This window comes from Trichoplax adhaerens, genomic scaffold (assembly GCF_000150275.1).
Source record: "Trichoplax adhaerens TRIADscaffold_10 genomic scaffold, whole genome shotgun sequence".
Taxonomy (NCBI): Eukaryota; Metazoa; Placozoa; class Uniplacotomia; order Trichoplacea; family Trichoplacidae; genus Trichoplax; species Trichoplax adhaerens.
The window spans coordinates 198,396-217,061 of NW_002060952.1; the positions used below are offsets into that span (position 1 = coordinate 198,396).

The following is an 18,666-nucleotide window of genomic DNA, read 5'->3' on the forward strand; positions in this document are numbered from 1 at the left end:
TTCTGCTTCTAATGCTTTGATCCTTTCTTCAAGAGAGCCAATGGAGCTATCTTTGCCACCGATTTGTCCTTTTAGTTCTTCAACTTGCTTCAAAGCCGCAATCTCAGCTTCTGATGGGCCAGCAGGAACAACTTCAACTGCAGCAGCAGTAGTAGCAGCTACTACAGCGACTTCTGGAGTTGGTTCAGGAGCTTTTACTTCAAGAATTTCTTTCTTGATTTCTTCAATTATAGCATTGCCGTTGGATACTGCAGGTGGTGTCTCAACAACAACATCGCCATTCTTTAGGTTACCGTTGGGAGCAGTTTCGCCATTTGCCAGTTGTAACACCATTTGTAGCAGGACCTTGAACAAAGATTCCATTCCTTTTGGCATAAACATCTTCTTCCTGTTGTATCAGTCATATGTCAATAAAAGTTTAGAATGATTTATTACTCATAACTTATCCTTCATAGAACAGAAGCTGTAGTAATCACAGAGATCATTGTGGAAGGAAAATGATAGCTAAAGAATAGAGCAGCTAGTAAAAATAGCGGTATAACCTCTCGTCGGCATTTTTCAGCAATTTTCAAGGCTTTTCCAATTTCATCTTGAAGTAATTTCTCATCAACGCGTTTAATTTGATACATATGGTGGTGGACAGCTAAGCTCAGGATCTATGTATCAATCATCAAATTATCATGAATTAAAAAAGGAATTCGATAATTCTATAGTTGTTAATAAAATTCTTAATAATTAGCGATATTTTACGGTTTAAGACAGAATAAATCATTGACGATTCATTGGCTACTATAACCACTGGATAACAATGATGATCATTCTTTACCTCTGGTAGCTGTTTAGGATCCTTTAGCTTGAGAATAACTGGTGGATCTTTTTTGCTCATCGATTTCATCACGAGCTAACAAATATAAAGCAAAACAAATTTTAATTCATGCCTTAGCATTAACTCACTCTACTAATTTAAGATATATAATTCTATCATCCAATATTCGTTGTGTTTCCACTCTTAGTCGTTAACGTTAACACGAGGAACTTTGATACACTCCTACTAGTAAGCTTACTGAAAAGTCTCTTTTATTTAGGATTTACTGCATTTAAATAGTATAGCTGTAATGGCGTATTATACCCTTATCTTAGTAATTCATTACCTTATCTTATGCTAACACGTTAGGTGCAGTACAACAAGTCACTGTATTCTTACATACATAACAATATTCTGTGTTTGATCGTGAGAACGATAACTTTAACAATTCTAGTCAAGATGGCGCATTGAAATGAATACGCGCATTTTTCAAATGTTAATAAAATGGTAAACTACAAATCATTTTCGACAGTTTTGATGTATTGGATGATTATCCTGGTACTCTATTCAAAATTGACTCTATCACTGAGGCAAGGAGAAATTGATATTAATACAGTTATAAATAACTCATTGGATAATTAAAACTACAGCTGTTCGAATCAGGATGGTGCATTAAAATGAATATGCGCAAATTTCAAATGTTGATGAAATAGTAAACTAGAAATCGTTTTCGACTGTTGTTGATATATTGAATGATTATCCTGCACTCTATTCAAAATTGATTCTATCGAAGAGGCTTGGAGAAATTGATATTAATGTAATTACAGATAACTTGTTGGATGATTTGATGGATAAATTTAATCTACCTTTCCGTTCTTCTTTTTAACGTAGTTAGTCTCGTTCCATTTGAATGTAAGATGGGGTCTACTTTTATTGTCTTGTTTGTAAATGTTGAGTCCATCGAAAGTTATTCCGCAAACCACAGGACTGCCGGTCTTATTCTGAAATTGTTGATTCGAGTGTTGATAGTCAAATTAGTATTGGTAAAGAATTGGATGTTCTCTTAGAGTCACGGTTAAAATTAGTCTAACTTTAAATCTTTTCCCCTACACTATTATCTCTTGCACATTACATTAATAAATCCAAAATACGAAAGCATTCCTATCTTACCATAGCATCAAAGTAATAGACACCATAGGTTTCTAATTTTTGAACTACTTTCAAGTATTCTTGCTCAGCTTCAATTCTATAGTAAATAGAGAATTAAAGAGAAAGCTTAGTCATGAAATAGGATAATACTCCTTCAAGATATATTAGACATAACCAAACAAGACTAACTTTGAAAGTCCTCGATTATCACGCCACCAATTGAAAACTTTGCTTTCCCATTGCTCCGAGGATAGTTGATGCTTTTGAACGGCCTAAAAGGAAGAGGAGAAAAGATTCAACGTTAAAGACTGAAATCAATTTCGACTTGATTGAGAAAATCTCTATGATAGAATGTAGTTATTACGAGGGAGTTATCCTATCGTTGTTTCTTTAGTCATTATGAAATATTTTACTTTCGTATTTACAGCTTAACGTATCTAGGAAAGAATGTAATTACTACGAGAGAATTTTCCTATCGTTATATATTAAGTCTTTACAGTTTAAAATGAAAAGTGACAACTTATCAATGCATCAGGTTGTATCTAAGATCCATTAACGAATAAATGAATCGTTCAAGAATCGCATCGATCTGATCGCCATTATTGCTGCCACACCATCAATTCTAGCTCATAATAATAGTAATCTACAACTTACACTACTGGGCATAAATGGTCCTTTGCTTGACAAGAAAAAGGTTTGGTGCTCCTCAGCCTTGAAATCTCCAAACTATAGTTGTATTCAACAAAATAAGAAAGCAAATTTGATCCAATTAAAGCTAGCCTTAGGCTGTAACAATTATCAACTTTTTCCTTCAATCATTGCTAGACTAATCCAATATCAGTGAGTTCACTAGTTGTTGAGCATGTTACAGTAGGATTAATTTTCAATTAGTCCGCTAAGTTATATTAAGAGTAGTACGATATGAAAAATAAAATCTCATCGGCTAATGATTATGGCAGAATTGAACTCCATTCTAATGATTGTCATGATTCTAATATACGAACATTCTATCGCTAAAATGGACTACTATCTACTGCAAAGTATCTATGATTGTAGGCCATTGATTGTCATGGCGTTTACTCTCCTCTACACACAAATAAAATAAGTTGTTGATGGACAGAAAATAGAAGAAATTACTAACCTCTGCTTGTGCATCAAATCCAGCTAATAAAGCACATACGTCAGCTGGGCAGTCTAATTCACCGCTCATGATTTTAGCTTTGCAAGCCAAGAAAATAAAATGGCGAGAAGAAGCTTGCAATAGAAATTCTTCAACGGGTGATGGGAAAATTCGAACGGAAAATTTAAAATTGGCCACTTTATCACGCGGAATACCTTGATCAGCCAACTAGAAGATCAATTAACATTAATACCATCGTTTTGTGCAACAGTACGCAAAGTAGACAGTAAAATAGAATATTTATCCTACTATGATAGAATATGATTGAGAAGATTGATAACAACTTCATGCCGCTGTTTTACTTTCTATTTATCTATCAACGGTTTGAAGAAATACGACTGCTTATGCATCATCTCTGTATGATGATTAGTGCAACCTTTCTCGCTGCGACCAATTCGATATTATTGGCTGGCACAATTCTAAATTACTCGTATACTTAAATTATAATATACTATCATTTGTCTACAGGCTATTTGGGGAAATATGATCGCGTCTTGCAGCCCTAAATTAGCTTAAGATTAGAATCATGGGCAAGCTATGATTGTGTTGCTAAAAGAATCATTCCGTAACTAATTAATTATGTATTCATACGCGTAAAACATGATGAATTCTACTGTAGTAATTTAAATATTCCTTGGTAACTGGAAGATGAACCTGATTTATGTAATCAAGTAAAGTTGGCGAGGAACTACAGTTCTGTTATAATATTTTTGAGAAGACGCTCTATCACAGATCGCTTTGCATCATCTCTACTTGATGATTAGCGGAATCTTTCTCAGCACGATATATTCAATCTAATTTACTAGCAGAACTCTAAAACTACGACAGAATACTATTGGATCAGAAGCTATTTGAAAAAAATAGAACGCTAGCTGCCTCTGTGTAAAAATTTTCATACTGGATAATTATATCAAGCTTAGCTATCGAAATGAATACTAAATTTCTCTTATTAGTCCAGTTGTCATTAATACAAGATGCAGCTCAAGTTATCGACTAGAATAACTGTGATTTATCCTATTGGATGCATCCAAAGTATCAACGGATTGGATATCCAAGCTGTTAATGCACAGGGTCGATCACTTTGACAAAAGTATAACTAGATCTTATCCTAGCAGGAAGTACATTTCAATCAATTAATTCTATTCTAACCTTGGGTCGCAATCGAACCCATTGATCGGACTTTTGAAAACTTTTAAAAGTTAAGCCAAAGAAAGCGCCTTCACGGATGTCTAATGCTTTTAGAACCAAGTTTATCAAGTCCTCTCCTGGTCTCATCCACTATTTCCATCCATGTCAAGAAGGAGTCGATATATTAATATGTATAGAAAAAAAGAGAGACACCATCAGTTTAAGCCTATTACCATCGTTATAAGTACTTTGTGGTTTATTTTATATTATTAATTTCTATTTTTTTCTAATTATAGATATGAAAAATGGTTTAGCGACTATATTTCAAGTTATTAATGTGATCCAAAGATGAAGAATGTGAAGGTAAATGGACTGATCAAATAGGTCTTTAATCTACAGTTTATTAATAGGCCGATGCAGCCGTCTAATTGAAAGTTGTAAATGACAGGGTTAAATAGGAAGCGTTTAGTGTTTAATAAGATTAAGCAATATAAGTGAAGAGATTATCGTGGATTAAGTCATTAGAATAATTCTTTGCCAACTTTTTACGACTAATAACGAGCAGTTGGAAGTCCTACACGATGGATGAAAATCGCAAGGAATTTTATTTCATTCTATGCGAATAAAACATTGTTAGAGCTTATTTCATCCAGATGAAATCATCTATTGGATGGTTAACTTTGATGAGAATGTCGATTTAAAATCGCTTACGATAAATCACATCTGTGAATCTTTGCTGACGAAAACTCATCAACGGTAATCTTGGTGTAAAGGTATATAAAACCGAAATCCTCCCCTTCCATCATTAGCTTTCAAGAAATAAGAGCTTTACCTTTTTATTAATAGGTAATTAGAAGTATTTAAAAAGGAGACTTTCCCCTTCGATGGTTGGCCATTAAGAAATGAGTATTTCAGTCTTTTATAATTGGCAATAGAATAGTAATTTGAAAGTGGACAGTTACGGTAGAAAGGGTAGAGGAGAAGAAAAACACAAAATGCAGTTTTATTGGAACTAATTCTTTCCTTTTATCGCTGGTTATGAAGAAATATGCAAGATTGTTTTAATTTTTTTTAATTGGCTATGGAATAGTTTGCTGAACTGAATAATTACTGTATAACAAGCAGACGAAGTTTATTAAAACTAATACTTTCCCTTTCATCACTGGCTATCAAGAAATGAGCGATTTAGTAATGGAATGGTAGTCTCTAATAAGCTCAAATTCTGTATAACGCATAGAGCAGAGGAATAAAATTAAGTATAGAAAGGTAATTCTACTGTTAGCCTTAAAGAAATAACTCTCTCTAGCTTTACTAAATTGGCTACGGAATAGTAATTAGCTATGGGCTAAAATTTTGTATAGCTGGTAGAGTAGACGAAAAAACACTAAATCAAATGTAGAAAAAGGAAATCTTTCTCATCTACTATTGACCATCAAGAAACAACTATTTTAGCCTTATAAATTGGCAATGGATTGGTAAACCATAATGAGATCATGACGGTACTGTAGAACAAGTTGGGCAAAGTATAATGCAGGAGATGAAAGAATGTTCTTAAAGCCGCTTGTGATATCCATTTTTAAATCTATTTGCAACGGCGAAAGTCTGTTTTACCAGGAATTATTTAAATCATAATTGGAAATGGAACAGTGTCAACAGCAACAACAGAAAGCAATAATAATTTCCATAGATCATTGCTATTAAAACTAAAACTTGTTCACTATTACTAACCTATATAGCCTAAACTGATAGCAAGAGGAGAGCACAGGCGAAATACTGTAGAGTAAATTTTGAAAAGAGAAAAATTGGTCCTACCATAGAGTCACTATTTAATCCTCTCCTGTAATGTTATTTTTATCCCCTCATGGGACTACTCCTAATATCTACATGACATAGCTTGGATTTTTCCGTTATTTCAATTCGAGACAATATTCTTATGCCATTTGAAGCATGTCTTTTTCAATTATACGATTGGAAGGATTAGTTATTTCTAGTGTCATCATGGAGCGTTGAAAAGTAACACAATTATGATGGAATCTAATTTTCGACATCTTATTACTGCTCTATTTGGGCAACCAATGATGGTAAATTATGCAACAGACCAATCTGAAGAAATTTGTTGTTTAGAATGTCATCATGTAGCCTTGAAAAATAACACAATTATGAAGGAATCTAATTTTAGATATGTTATTCCTACTATTGGAATAAAAAAATGTCGGGTAAATTATGTAAAAGATCAATCGGAAGGATAAGTCGTTTAAAATGCCGTCATGGAGCGTAAAAAAGTACTGCAAACATGAGGTAATGTCATACAAGATCAATCGGAAAGATAAGTCGTTTAAAATGTCATAATATGATATTGAAAAAGAGTACAAATATGATGGAATCAAATTTTTGGTATGTTATTACTGCTTTATTTGAACAACAAATGATGGCCAATTATGCAGGCAAGCTTAAACTGGAGAAGTAATTTTGACAGCAATATAATTAGTGATTGAAAGGGATTTGAAGGATTACTTGTGTCTCATCATGTAGCAATGGCGATGACTTAGTCATAATAGAATCCATTTCGAACTATGTTGCTGCATTTGAACAAATGATGGCCAATTAGGTAAGTAAAAAGTTAACTAAACTGGAAAAAAACATTGTAGATCATAGCGGAAGGCAATTTCAAGGATTAGTTCTTGATAAATATCATCATGTAGCGATCAAATTCACACAATCATGATAAAATCCATTTCGAAATATATTGCTATATTTGAAGAAATGATGGCGAATTATGTAAGTTAACTAAGAAATTGAAGCAAGAATTGTAGACAGTAGGGTTAGTGATTTCACACAATTATGAGTTGATTTTCATCTTTAAAAAAGTAACAAGAAACCTATTATAGCGATAGCGATAACGAGAGAAAATGGTCATGGCTGTTGTTAAATAGCATTTTGATGGGTAGCGTGGAATGAGAATATAGCGTCGTGGTAAAAGGGCAATATTGACTTTGTTATCATCATGGTCAATGAATTGAAGAAAAAGAAATGGATTAGCTTCTTATCGATGATAATTATACATGACAGATTCAATCTCAAAAATAAGGTTAAGTATAATTTCAATCTAGTTGGAATAAAATGAATTAGCCTACTCAAATAGAATCCTTCATAATCATAGCCATTATATTGTATCATCAGCTAGTGAATATTCAAGTGATGAATGGCTTAATTTAAAAATAAATCCTACTTGAAATTGGCTGATGTTAGTTACAGAAAAGAAGTTATTGAGAAAAAAACACTGCTGATCAATATCGAAACAATAAGATTGTTGAAATAAATAAAAGCTAAGCTATTTCTACACTTTTCCCTTCCTTAATTTAATGGAAGAATTGTCCACTAATTACCTGAAGAGTAAAGCGCAATTCCTTGACAGGAGTATCAATAATGGCTTCGAAGGTATATGTCGCTGTGTCTACCATGGTGATTTCGTTTCGATGTTGTAGATAAAAATAAGAAAAACTTGAGGATAATCTTTCCCAATAGCTTGATCACAATCGATCTTGAATCTAGAAAGGAGAGAATAAGCATCAGATATCCAATTATGCTAAAATGATCGATGGATAATTATTTTGAACAATCATTGTTATTGGTCTATCAATGTCTAGTGATTTAATTTTATCATATAATTTACAATTGATAAAAAATAGCCATCAAGAATTCAAGAGGAAAGGTTAACAGGAATAACTACTATCGTTTGTGTAAGGGAGAGAAGAAATTGCTCTCTTATCATGAATACCTTCAGATAGATTAATTCGTTTGCCGCTACACGTATAGAACTCATTTTACTAGGTAGGATCAATCCGTTTTCAATGTCAGAAAGAATTACATTGAAGATGACAGATATTATTAAAAAATCGTAAGAATAAAAATTGATTTCTAAGCTAACAGAATGGGATAAACGACTATCGTTGTAGAAAGGTGAAAAGGTATTACTCTCTTATCATGGTATATCATCGGGTAGATTGGTAGATCAATACATAAAAAATCAATTTCTAGATAGGGTAGATATTATCCTTATTAAATGGTAAAATAGTTAATTTCTAAACTTACAGAATAATACAAACTACTATCGTTATGCATAGGGAATAAAGGTATTGCTCTCTGATTATCAATATCATCGGATCGATTCGCAGATCAATACAAAAATGATTCTATTTCCAGATAGTGCAGATATTATCAACGAAGGAAAAAAATCATTGATTTGTAAACTTACAAAAATGGCTAAGGATAAACTCATTGACAAGGTAGGTTAGAAACGTATTTGCTACAAATACTCTACCATCAATCAGCGTGAAAGCTATCACTTTGCAGAAGGGAAAGATAGGATATAATCGTTTTTGCCAACAGTTAAGAAAATACTTTTTCTTTCCATGCTATACCGCATTTTGATTCAGAACCAACAAAATGATTCATTTGTAAGCTAAAATGAATAACATCAGCTAGTTTAGAATGATGTAAAAGATTATTTTCACTTGTCATCCATACTGTGGACAAGGATCCCAAATGCCAATAGTCATTTTGGAACATTTCATAATCAGTCTACAAATTATTGATCGTACTGATCCTCTTGTTTGGCAATATCAGCGTGATCGATTTAAATTGAATAAATAGTCTATCCAATAATCGTATTGACTAGATACAATATTGAGAATGGTTTAGAACATAGAGTGGAGGGAAAAATACTATTTGATTTACGCTACCATTTCATGGTGACGATAATTATTTTTCAACGTGGGGAGCAACGTTATTTGATTAATTACGGTATACCATTCGACGATGAAAACGAAAGATGATTCTTTTTGACTATGTTAGCAATAGTATTTGATTTACTATACAATTTTATTGTCAAGATAAAAATAATTCTTTTTCAAAGTAGCTAAAAGGATCGATTAAGCCTGGACAAATAAGCTATAAAATATACGCTATTGATCGTATCCACTTTATAAATAGTTTGTTGTTGAATAAAATCGTTCAAAAATCTCATTTGATTGACGAGCATACAATATTTTATTCTAAAAATGATTCCTTTTCAATAGTTGGAAACTGCAGGACCGATTCAAATGGAGACAAACAGGCAATTTTATTGACTATATTGATTTGGAGAATAGTTTGTTAAGTAAAATGAAGGAAAAAGATTAATTAACTGATGGTAGAATTCCATTGTCGAGATAACATGATTCTTTTTCGATATCGGTAGCAACGTTATTTGATTTACGGTAGAATATCATCATGAAAATGATTATTTTTCAACAGCTAGAGCGAAAAGGTAGATTAAACCTGGACAAACAAGCTGTAAAATAATTGTATAGGTTGCATTAACATTGGCAATGGTTTGTTGTCGGATAAAAATAAGGCACAAAAAATATTATTTCATTGAGTGTACAGTAATTTCATTGTCAAAATAAAAGTGGTGCATTCATTCTGTTTTACAAACTGGAGCTAGAAGATCAATTAACCTTAAACAAACTTGAGAAGAGTTTGCTGTTAAGATAATTAGACGAAAAAATATTATTTGATTGAACTGTATTAGCATTAGGGACGATTCGTTGTTGAGTTAAAATAGCCATATCAATGTTATAGCATGGACTGTAGTAATATCGTTTATCACGATGAAGATGATAAATAAATTCTTCTTGTTATTCTTTTACTAGCTCGAGCTAGATGGTCGATTTAACCTCAATAGACTAGAGAATACTGTCGTTTGTTGTTAAGATCCATGGAAGAAAAATGTTCATAAATTGACTATCTAATTTTATCGTCAAGGTGATTACTTATCAATATCGCTATCAAGTTCATTGATAGATTAGAATTATTTACTCCTTACGCGTATGTGTGGATATCTCTCTCTCTCGCTTTCTTCAAACCGATGCACTGGAAAGTAAAATGGTCTACCAAAGCAATCAACGATTTTAAGCAATTCCTACAAGCAACTACTAGCGCTTGAATAAAAAGCAAGTCTGTTGTTGACAGCAAGTTATACTACAAGATGCAATCGCTCATTCTGTTGAATAACCATGTGAATAAGTCTTATTTGTTCGAGAATAATATTGTAAAGTCCTTCTCTATTGCACACCCAAAACTGGTTAACGCCCTTTAAGCTAATGGTGAGTAATCCATTGGCATTGTTCCTCCTCCATTTACCCCAATATGAACGACTATTGTTATCCTACTTGTAATAAATAATTCAAAATCATCCTTTGCAATCAACCCTAGGCAAGGCATGCAAGGAGAATTCAATTGTACTGTATTCATCTTTGCCTATCTAACACCATGGCCAATAGCTAGTCATTATGATGTAGTTAGCACATCGAGACGAGCAAAATAAATACAATTTCGTTTGTACTGGAGAGAATAGCACAATTGTTCTACTGTCGACGAGCGGTAGAGATTTTGACCTTGATGCAATTTGGGGATTCCCCTTGATTGCATAAGCAACACTAATGGAAATCAATCAATTGATAGGAAATGGTCATAAGCGGGCAGGTTAATGCATGATGGATGTCAAGGGATGAAATCTTGCCGCTCTAACATTTTTCGACGAAGATAGTCCTCGTTGCGGGACTTGTCATCGATTGAAGAGTGTCCTCAATCGAATCGAAATAAATCAATCAATCGATAGGAGGCGATCATCAGCGGGTAGGTTAATGCATGATGGATTTCATTTTCGAAGAAGATAGTTCTCGTTATTACGGGGACTTGCCATCGATTGAAGAGTATCCCCGATCGAAATCAATCAATCGATAGGAGACAATCATCAGCGGGTAGGTTAATGCATGATGGATGTCAAGGGATGAAATCTTCCCGCTCTAACATTTTTCGACGAAGATAGTCCTCGTTGCGGGACTTGTCATCGATTGAAGAGTGTCCTCAATCGAATCGAAATAAATCAATCAATCGATAGGAGGCGATCATCAGCGGGTAGGTTAATGCATGATGGATTTCATTTTCGAAGAAGATAGTTCTCGTTATTACGGGGACTTGCCATCGATTGAAGAGTATCCCCGATCGAAATCAATCTATCGATAGGAGACAATCATCAGCGGGTAGGTTAATGCATGATGGATGTCAAGGGATGAAATCTTGCCGCTCTAACATTTTTCGACGAAGATAGTCCTCGTTACGGGGACTTGTCATCGATTGAAGAGTGTCCTTAATCGATAGGAGACGATCATCAGCGGGTAGGGTAATGCATGATCGATGTCATCTTTCGACAAGATAGTCCTTGTCGATCAATCTGAAACAACGACTCGTATAAATACTGTACAGTAATGGAAATAAATCAATCGATAGGAGACGATCATGTAAACTAGAATAGTAGTCAACTTTTCATGGCCAACGCAGTCGATGCACATTCAAATCGCATCAAGCTTTCACAAGCAACGCTAGCTTCCATAAATCGGTCATGAAATGTCGGTAGTCGATCGTCAAATCGATACTGATTAGATTAGTCATGCACTTTTTACGAGTAACGCAATCGAGGCGCATTTGCACATTGGAATAGCAGTAAGCTTTTTCTTAAGCAACGCTCGATGCGCATCGGAATAGCAATAACGCAATCTATGCCTATTGGGATAGTAATAAGTTTTTTCCTAGGCAACGTAGTCCGATGCACGTTTACTTTTTTTAAGCAACGTTCACTTAAATCAATGTCGATAGGGGATAACGCTATTTGCGAAGATTTGAATTCCAACAGGTTTTTTCTTAAATTTAAGCAAGCTTAGCTTTCAATGCTGTAAGCTATTCCATAAACAACGCTAACTTCCATGAAATCTTAAGGGAAATATGGGTAATACAGTCTACATAGAGTACAGTACAACTTAAGCGGACTAACTTCAACAAGTATTTTATTTTTTTTCTATACAGTGTGCTGGATTCAATCACTTTATACGCGCTTTTAATAAAAGGAACGATAGCTTTAAGGAACGCTGGTAAATGACATAGCATAGAGATTTAAATTCGAAGCAGTATTTTTATCATGCGCTATGCTAACTGCAATCAATGGAGACTTGAATAATGGCAAAAACGTTGCTTATAAGTAGCGTTAGCTTCAAGGGACATACAGTAGGCAATGAGATAGTGTGAACATTTAAACTCCAACAAGTTTATTTCATAAGCAGCGCTAGCTTTAAACAATAGACGAAATATCTATAGAGGATAGGATCAATGTTGTCGGACCGATGCTATTTTTTTTCATTTCTATTACATCTTTGTGAACGGATAGTTTATAAAAATTCACCAAGATTAAACCTTCATTTACTCTTTGAACAAGCATTCATAACGTAGAAGAAGATAATCCGTTGCCTTTAGTAATGAGACGGGGCAATGGGATTACTGTCTATGTGTCGGATTTCTTTATTTTTTTTACATGAACACTGGCGGCTTAACCATTTCATACTGTACGACATTGGTCATAGTAAGTAGATGAAAATATCCTACAAAATTATTCTATCGAATGCCATGGCTGTCGCAAGGTGAACAAGATGATTGACATTTAATACACTGCTAGATTGGCGTGCATGGTTTCATCGTACCCTAACCCTAACCCTAATCCAAACCTTAACTTACTCTTTGAACAAGCATTCATCATTTTGAATACACTGTTAGATTGGCGTGCATGGTTTCATCGTACCCTTATACCTTTGCTTAGATTGTTCATAGCAAGAATAATTGAAGCGGATTCTATTCCGTTGATGCAAGAATGAATCAATTCGACCTATACATTTAACGTAATGGAGCGTGACCAAGAAAATTAACGCTGGATAGTATATAATTTTAATTATCTTGAATTGTTTCAAAAGGGAAGACTACGAAAATTATTAATGAAATATTCAGACAGAATCTGATCGTGTTCATGACTCCCCGTGGTGTTAATCATAATTAATTATTGAACTATAAAAACAAGATCGATAAAAAAGAGGCATAAAAGGGAAGGGCTTGCATCATCTCTTCCACTATAGGATACAATATGAGATTGTACTGCCAGGCTCAAGCTATCCTACCGTGATCGATTGCCTTTCAGGGAGTAATCTTCCAATATCAAGTAGATAGAGAATCCTTACTTTATTCAATTTCTTTGACTTTTGTCTATACAGATTAATCATCTCGGTATAAAATTCTCGAGACGCTCAAATTAGGTTATGGCACATGCTTACAAGACGCTAAAAATGTGCTTGGACAGGCAAATTTTTTTTTGCGTCATTACTTCTCTGTCTCCATCATGCATGATTCATGGCTTATTACCCCTTAATCCTCTTTTATAAAATAGCGTCAATGATAAAATATCACTAATTTCGTTAAATGAAATCGAATCGATTGTCGTTTTCATCGTTTAAAGTAAAGTAATCATTTCAATCTAAATATACAGTAATCTTATTAACTCCATCTCCATTCAATGGAGTTTATCCAATAAGGAGAGGGACGATGAAAGTCAATGTGACAAATTTCTGTTGAATTCAATCTTACACGAACTCATGAATAAGGTAAGCAATTTTCCAAGATATTATCATCAATCGGAAAGGTAACTAGGGGATAGCCTCCTATTTTTATAAGGCAGTCCGAGAAATAACCTTGCCGAGAACGTCCATGTTGGACAAGGAATGATGCCGGTCGTGGAAAGATCATCGTTTAAATTTTTGCCTCTCCCTACTGGGTGAGTGTATGCGAAAGTCTATTCTTGCATAATAATTAATAAGCGTTTTCTCTGCATGATTCATCGAATGTTATTATTTCTTCCTTTACAAGCATATCAAAATACAGAGACATCCATTTGTGGAATAAATTAGGTGGAATTTTTTCTTATTTTGTCCTCGTTTTAATGTTGACTATGCAGGAGAAGAATACAATGACATCTGACATCATTTTAACGTTTTTGAGCTAAGTGAATGCCTTCATGTTCACCATCAAAAAATGATGAATATCAATTTACCCAATAGACAACCTCTCTATTGGCGATCCCATTGATTGATTATCTTTATAATCAAGCAAATAGTTAACACCCAAGCACCACGCCTAAAATACCATAACGGATAGCTAAATTGAAGATATACATGAGTCTACAAGAAGTAGCGATATAGTAGCATTCTACCTGCCTCAGTACAACAAATTCATTTTCTTTCATGTCTACTATAGCAAGGTATAATCTACAATCAGCCATTGGCTACCAACTCCTTATTTATAGCATCGTAGTTGTTTGTTCTGCAGCCTTGTACTTTTTCACTGGGCAATAAAGGATTTATTTGTATCGAATTATTATAATAGTTCTTATTCTATCATGAATAACAATAGCTTAACCAATTTAGAGGTTTATCGATGATAACTTATGCATGTTCAAGGATTTTGGCTTAAGCAACTATCGTTGCGTTTCCATTCTTAGTCGTTAACGTTAGCACGAGAGACTTTGATACACTCCTCCTAGTAACCTTGCTAAAAGTCTCTTTTCTTTAGGATTTACTGCATTTAAATAGTGTAGCCGTAATAACATATTATACCCTTATCTTAGTAATTCATTACCTTATTTTATGCTAACCTTATCTTAGTAATTCATTACCTTATTTTATGCTAACACGATAGGTGCAGTACAACAGGTTACTATATTCTGACATATATAACAACTATCACACCCTTTATGAAAAAGTATCAAGATGATGACATGAGAATTCTTACACGGTTAAAGGCATCATGTTCATTTTCCATCAAATGCCATGAATTGAAGATAGATAGGATAGACGATTATTACCTTACTAGACTATCAATGATCGAGTTGAGACGCTTATGTCGATCTATGAAGCTCGTGATCATCATTTTATGAGCTGTAAGACTCTAATAAACGCTAATAAAAATGTTTGAAAATAAAATGAATTCTAAGTGATGTATCTATCATGGTCAACCTTGGTGATACATGATCGAGAAAATGATCCATTGATATTTGTATAAATCAATGATACTGCGCTATGACTATTCTGTCATCCATAACGCTAACTGCCGGAAACTATTTTATAAGTTGATGATGATAATTTTCCTTCCATTTCATTGCTTTCATGCCTTTAGCCACCGTACCGTAAGTTAAACTACTTTCAACATGATGGTTGATAGTTGATTGCAGAATGTTCCATAGAAATCATCAAATTACAGTATGTAACATGAAACGTCTCGGTACATACGGCGTCGATAGTTTAGCCACTATATTACTTTTAACTAAGTCAACTAGTATATACTAAACTAATAGTAAGAATAGTTTAAGTCGATCGATTGAAAAATTTTGACCATCGGAGTAATAAATCATTCTCAGGATAGGAATTTTTGAAATTGCAACTATTGATTGTACCACTTTAGCCTAACCGGCAATCTTATCCTATAATAAAAGTACTTTAAGGTGATTCTTTAACTACAGGTGGCAATCAAAATTGTCTCTTCATTCTCAAAAATGATGAGAATTTTCTGAATATGAGGATACTTGTTAAAGATAGAAATGGTGGATTTTTAATGCTATACTTATTTTACGGGGATGTACAGTACTTTAGTATTTTCCTTTACCGGTGCTTAATGCGTTGTATCTGCAAGAGCTTCGCAATTAATGACAAGTTTTCATACATGAGAATACGAAATATCTACAGGAGATATGTACAACTCTTCATCTTAACGTCGATATTCGTAAAATTTATAGAGCATTACCACCCTGAGTGAAATGATTTATTGAAGGAGATAGCCTTATAACATAGTTTGAAACCACTTCCATAAAGTAAAGGCCAAACTTGAACTATTCATTTCCAGTAAACTAAGTAACTCGTACAAGATAATAGGAAACATTTGCCCTGCTTATAGACGTAGGCTGCTGATGTTTGCACAGATAAGAAAGACGATGATTAATAAAATAAAAGAAAATTTCTGAGGACTTAGATATTAAATTTAAAGCTAATTTGAGTCATGATAATGTTCAAAGCACACCATTTCATCTTATTCTTGTCACTATCTGATGTTAGACTAACACTGGTCTGTCTCATTTTGGGCAGCACACATCATATCCGCTACTGTTCATTCCCATCATTTTATCACATTATCAATAGCACTTGTTGAATATTTTATACAAGAATAGGGCCGATATTCGATCTAGCTTACTAATATGGATTGGATAAAAACGACTATTTGCACTCATTCTTCTCATTGCATGAAAAAAAAGTATGTTATGAAATATTGATAATGCTTATGTAGTATTAAAAAGTACAAGCGGCCGTAAAGACGTGATAGATTAGTCTTCGTCAATGATTTAGTGCCTATATCAAAAGCAGTCATTATCAATGATGCGGTATATGGTGCTGGGTAGAATAAAAATAGAATACTTATCTTCGATAAAAATACTGTCCTGTATGCAATATGACATGTAGAATATTTAAAAAGTTGAAATTATCGAACAAAGTGACGAAATAGATTGAATAGGAAAATTTGAGTTATATTAAAAAAAAATCGGAAAGGAGCAAATTCTATCAAAGTCATTAATATCGTCGTCTATCCAGTGGATAAAAAGTAACACGGTACAAGGTAAGAGTTTCAACTTTTAAAAAAGTAAGAGATTTACCCGTGATATAAAAGGAAAAATTCACGGTCAATCTATACATTAGTTAATCGGAAATTAGAAATTCTACTTTACAAATTAAAGTTTCTCTATCATCGCATTTCATCTTTCACTTACCGATAAGAGCTGGAGCAGATTGCAATCTCTTCCGAATTGTATAAGGAAGAAGAAGAATGTAGTGATTCTATTTTATATGTAGAATAACTATAAAGTAAAAGGTTATACATACAAGTTGAATTGCTGCTGTCAATCCAGCCTATTTTATGCGTCAGTATGACCTAAGTTATTGTCTTGATAGACCGCCTAACAATTGCTAGGCACACCCTTGCTTCCGTTTGCTTTCTTTTATTCCTTCTCGTAATAATTGTCGTCGTCAATAATTTAGTATAAATTAATATAAATAAGAATTTTATACAATGCTCTCGTCGTATACTTATTAACTCTATGGTTGAGCTGCTGTATTATGCTAATTAAACCTGCCGACGTTTCGTGCAATATTCACTGTTGCCATGAGATGAGTTATCCACAAAGTTAAAGTTGAAACTAGATTATAAGTCTGCAAACTTTTTAATGTTGGATAAACCGATATTGAAGTTCTATGCTAAAATCCCTTTTTCTTCAAGATAGATACTATATGCGGAATTCAGTAAAATTCTTGATTTTTATCACTTCTGAAAAGACTTCTTCTATAGTGTCTAAGTAGAACATCGGCCACACTATTCTAGTTCTAACGCAGTAGTTATACGAAACAATTAATTAGTGGCATCCCTGTGGCCATGATAATATTTGTATGCTCTTAAATGAAAGATAAATCAATGCTTTATCGCTAAAATAGCTTTCCTACATGAAAGATATAAAATACCATAAAATATCAATTTCATAACCTTAACGGACTTTATAGCGCATAATAAATGTAATATTATGCATATAGACATCATTCCTGTGCTAGCTCTGTTATAGGCGGCAAAATTAACTAGCGACATACTTTATTAGTGAAAATGTTTGTATCCTCTTAACACTGCCTGTATCTGGACTGTTTCTGTACATTGAAAGAGTTTCTTTCGCTATGATAGACTTGCAGATTATTGAATATGATAAAATACAGTATAGATTTTATGAGTTCTAAATGGGCTTTTACAGAATGTACTATAGTATAGTATGCTGCTCATCCTTAAACTACTAGCTTATTTAGAACACAGAGTTAATCAGCGAAATTCTTCAGTATCGAGAATAATTATATTCGTGATTTAGATTGATGACTATCAGACATTCAATGAGCGTAGAATTTTTCTATGATTAGATGTAGAAAGAAGAAATGGATATTACCTTTAAAGTGACCCAGCTTACGTAGATGAACGTATTGTAATAAATCAAAATCGACGGTAGATTGTAGCCTCTCACTCACCAAATGAGGTGTACAATCTAATGCTTGCATAGATTAGATGATTTTCTAAACTTTACTTAAAGTAATGCCTCTACTATACTATTATACTGTACATTAGACGATATAAAGTGTTTTAGTTAGACAATATTAGGTGATGAATAAATATTTTAAACGATATTGGGACTATATTTAATATAGAATTAGAAATATTAATAAATTAATATATTGCTTGCTAGTTTATATTATAATATATAAATATATATATGAGATATACTCGTTTATATAAAACGGACACAATTACATAAAATATTTTATTGCGATTGATTTTATATTCAAGAAATAATTACTGTAGCCTATAGTCCGCCCATAATTCGATAGCCTTTATGCAATTCATCAAATTAAGCAGAATA

General features: G+C 33.4%; 1 protein-coding gene across 1 annotated transcript; it reads right to left on the reverse strand.

Annotated features, from left to right (window-relative positions):
- Positions 1 to 1,662: 1,662 nt before the first annotated feature.
- On the reverse strand, positions 1,663 to 4,409 carry TRIADDRAFT_29123 (uncharacterized protein; the record flags this gene model as incomplete). The annotated part of the gene is made up of 6 exons (XM_002115313.1): positions 1,663 to 1,806; positions 1,976 to 2,051; positions 2,144 to 2,226; positions 2,609 to 2,680; positions 3,096 to 3,302; positions 4,284 to 4,409. The coding sequence occupies 6 exons, from the start codon at positions 4,407 to 4,409 to the stop codon at positions 1,663 to 1,665; spliced, it is 708 nt and encodes a 235-aa protein (XP_002115349.1).
- Between the last annotated feature and the right edge of the window lie 14,257 nt (positions 4,410 to 18,666).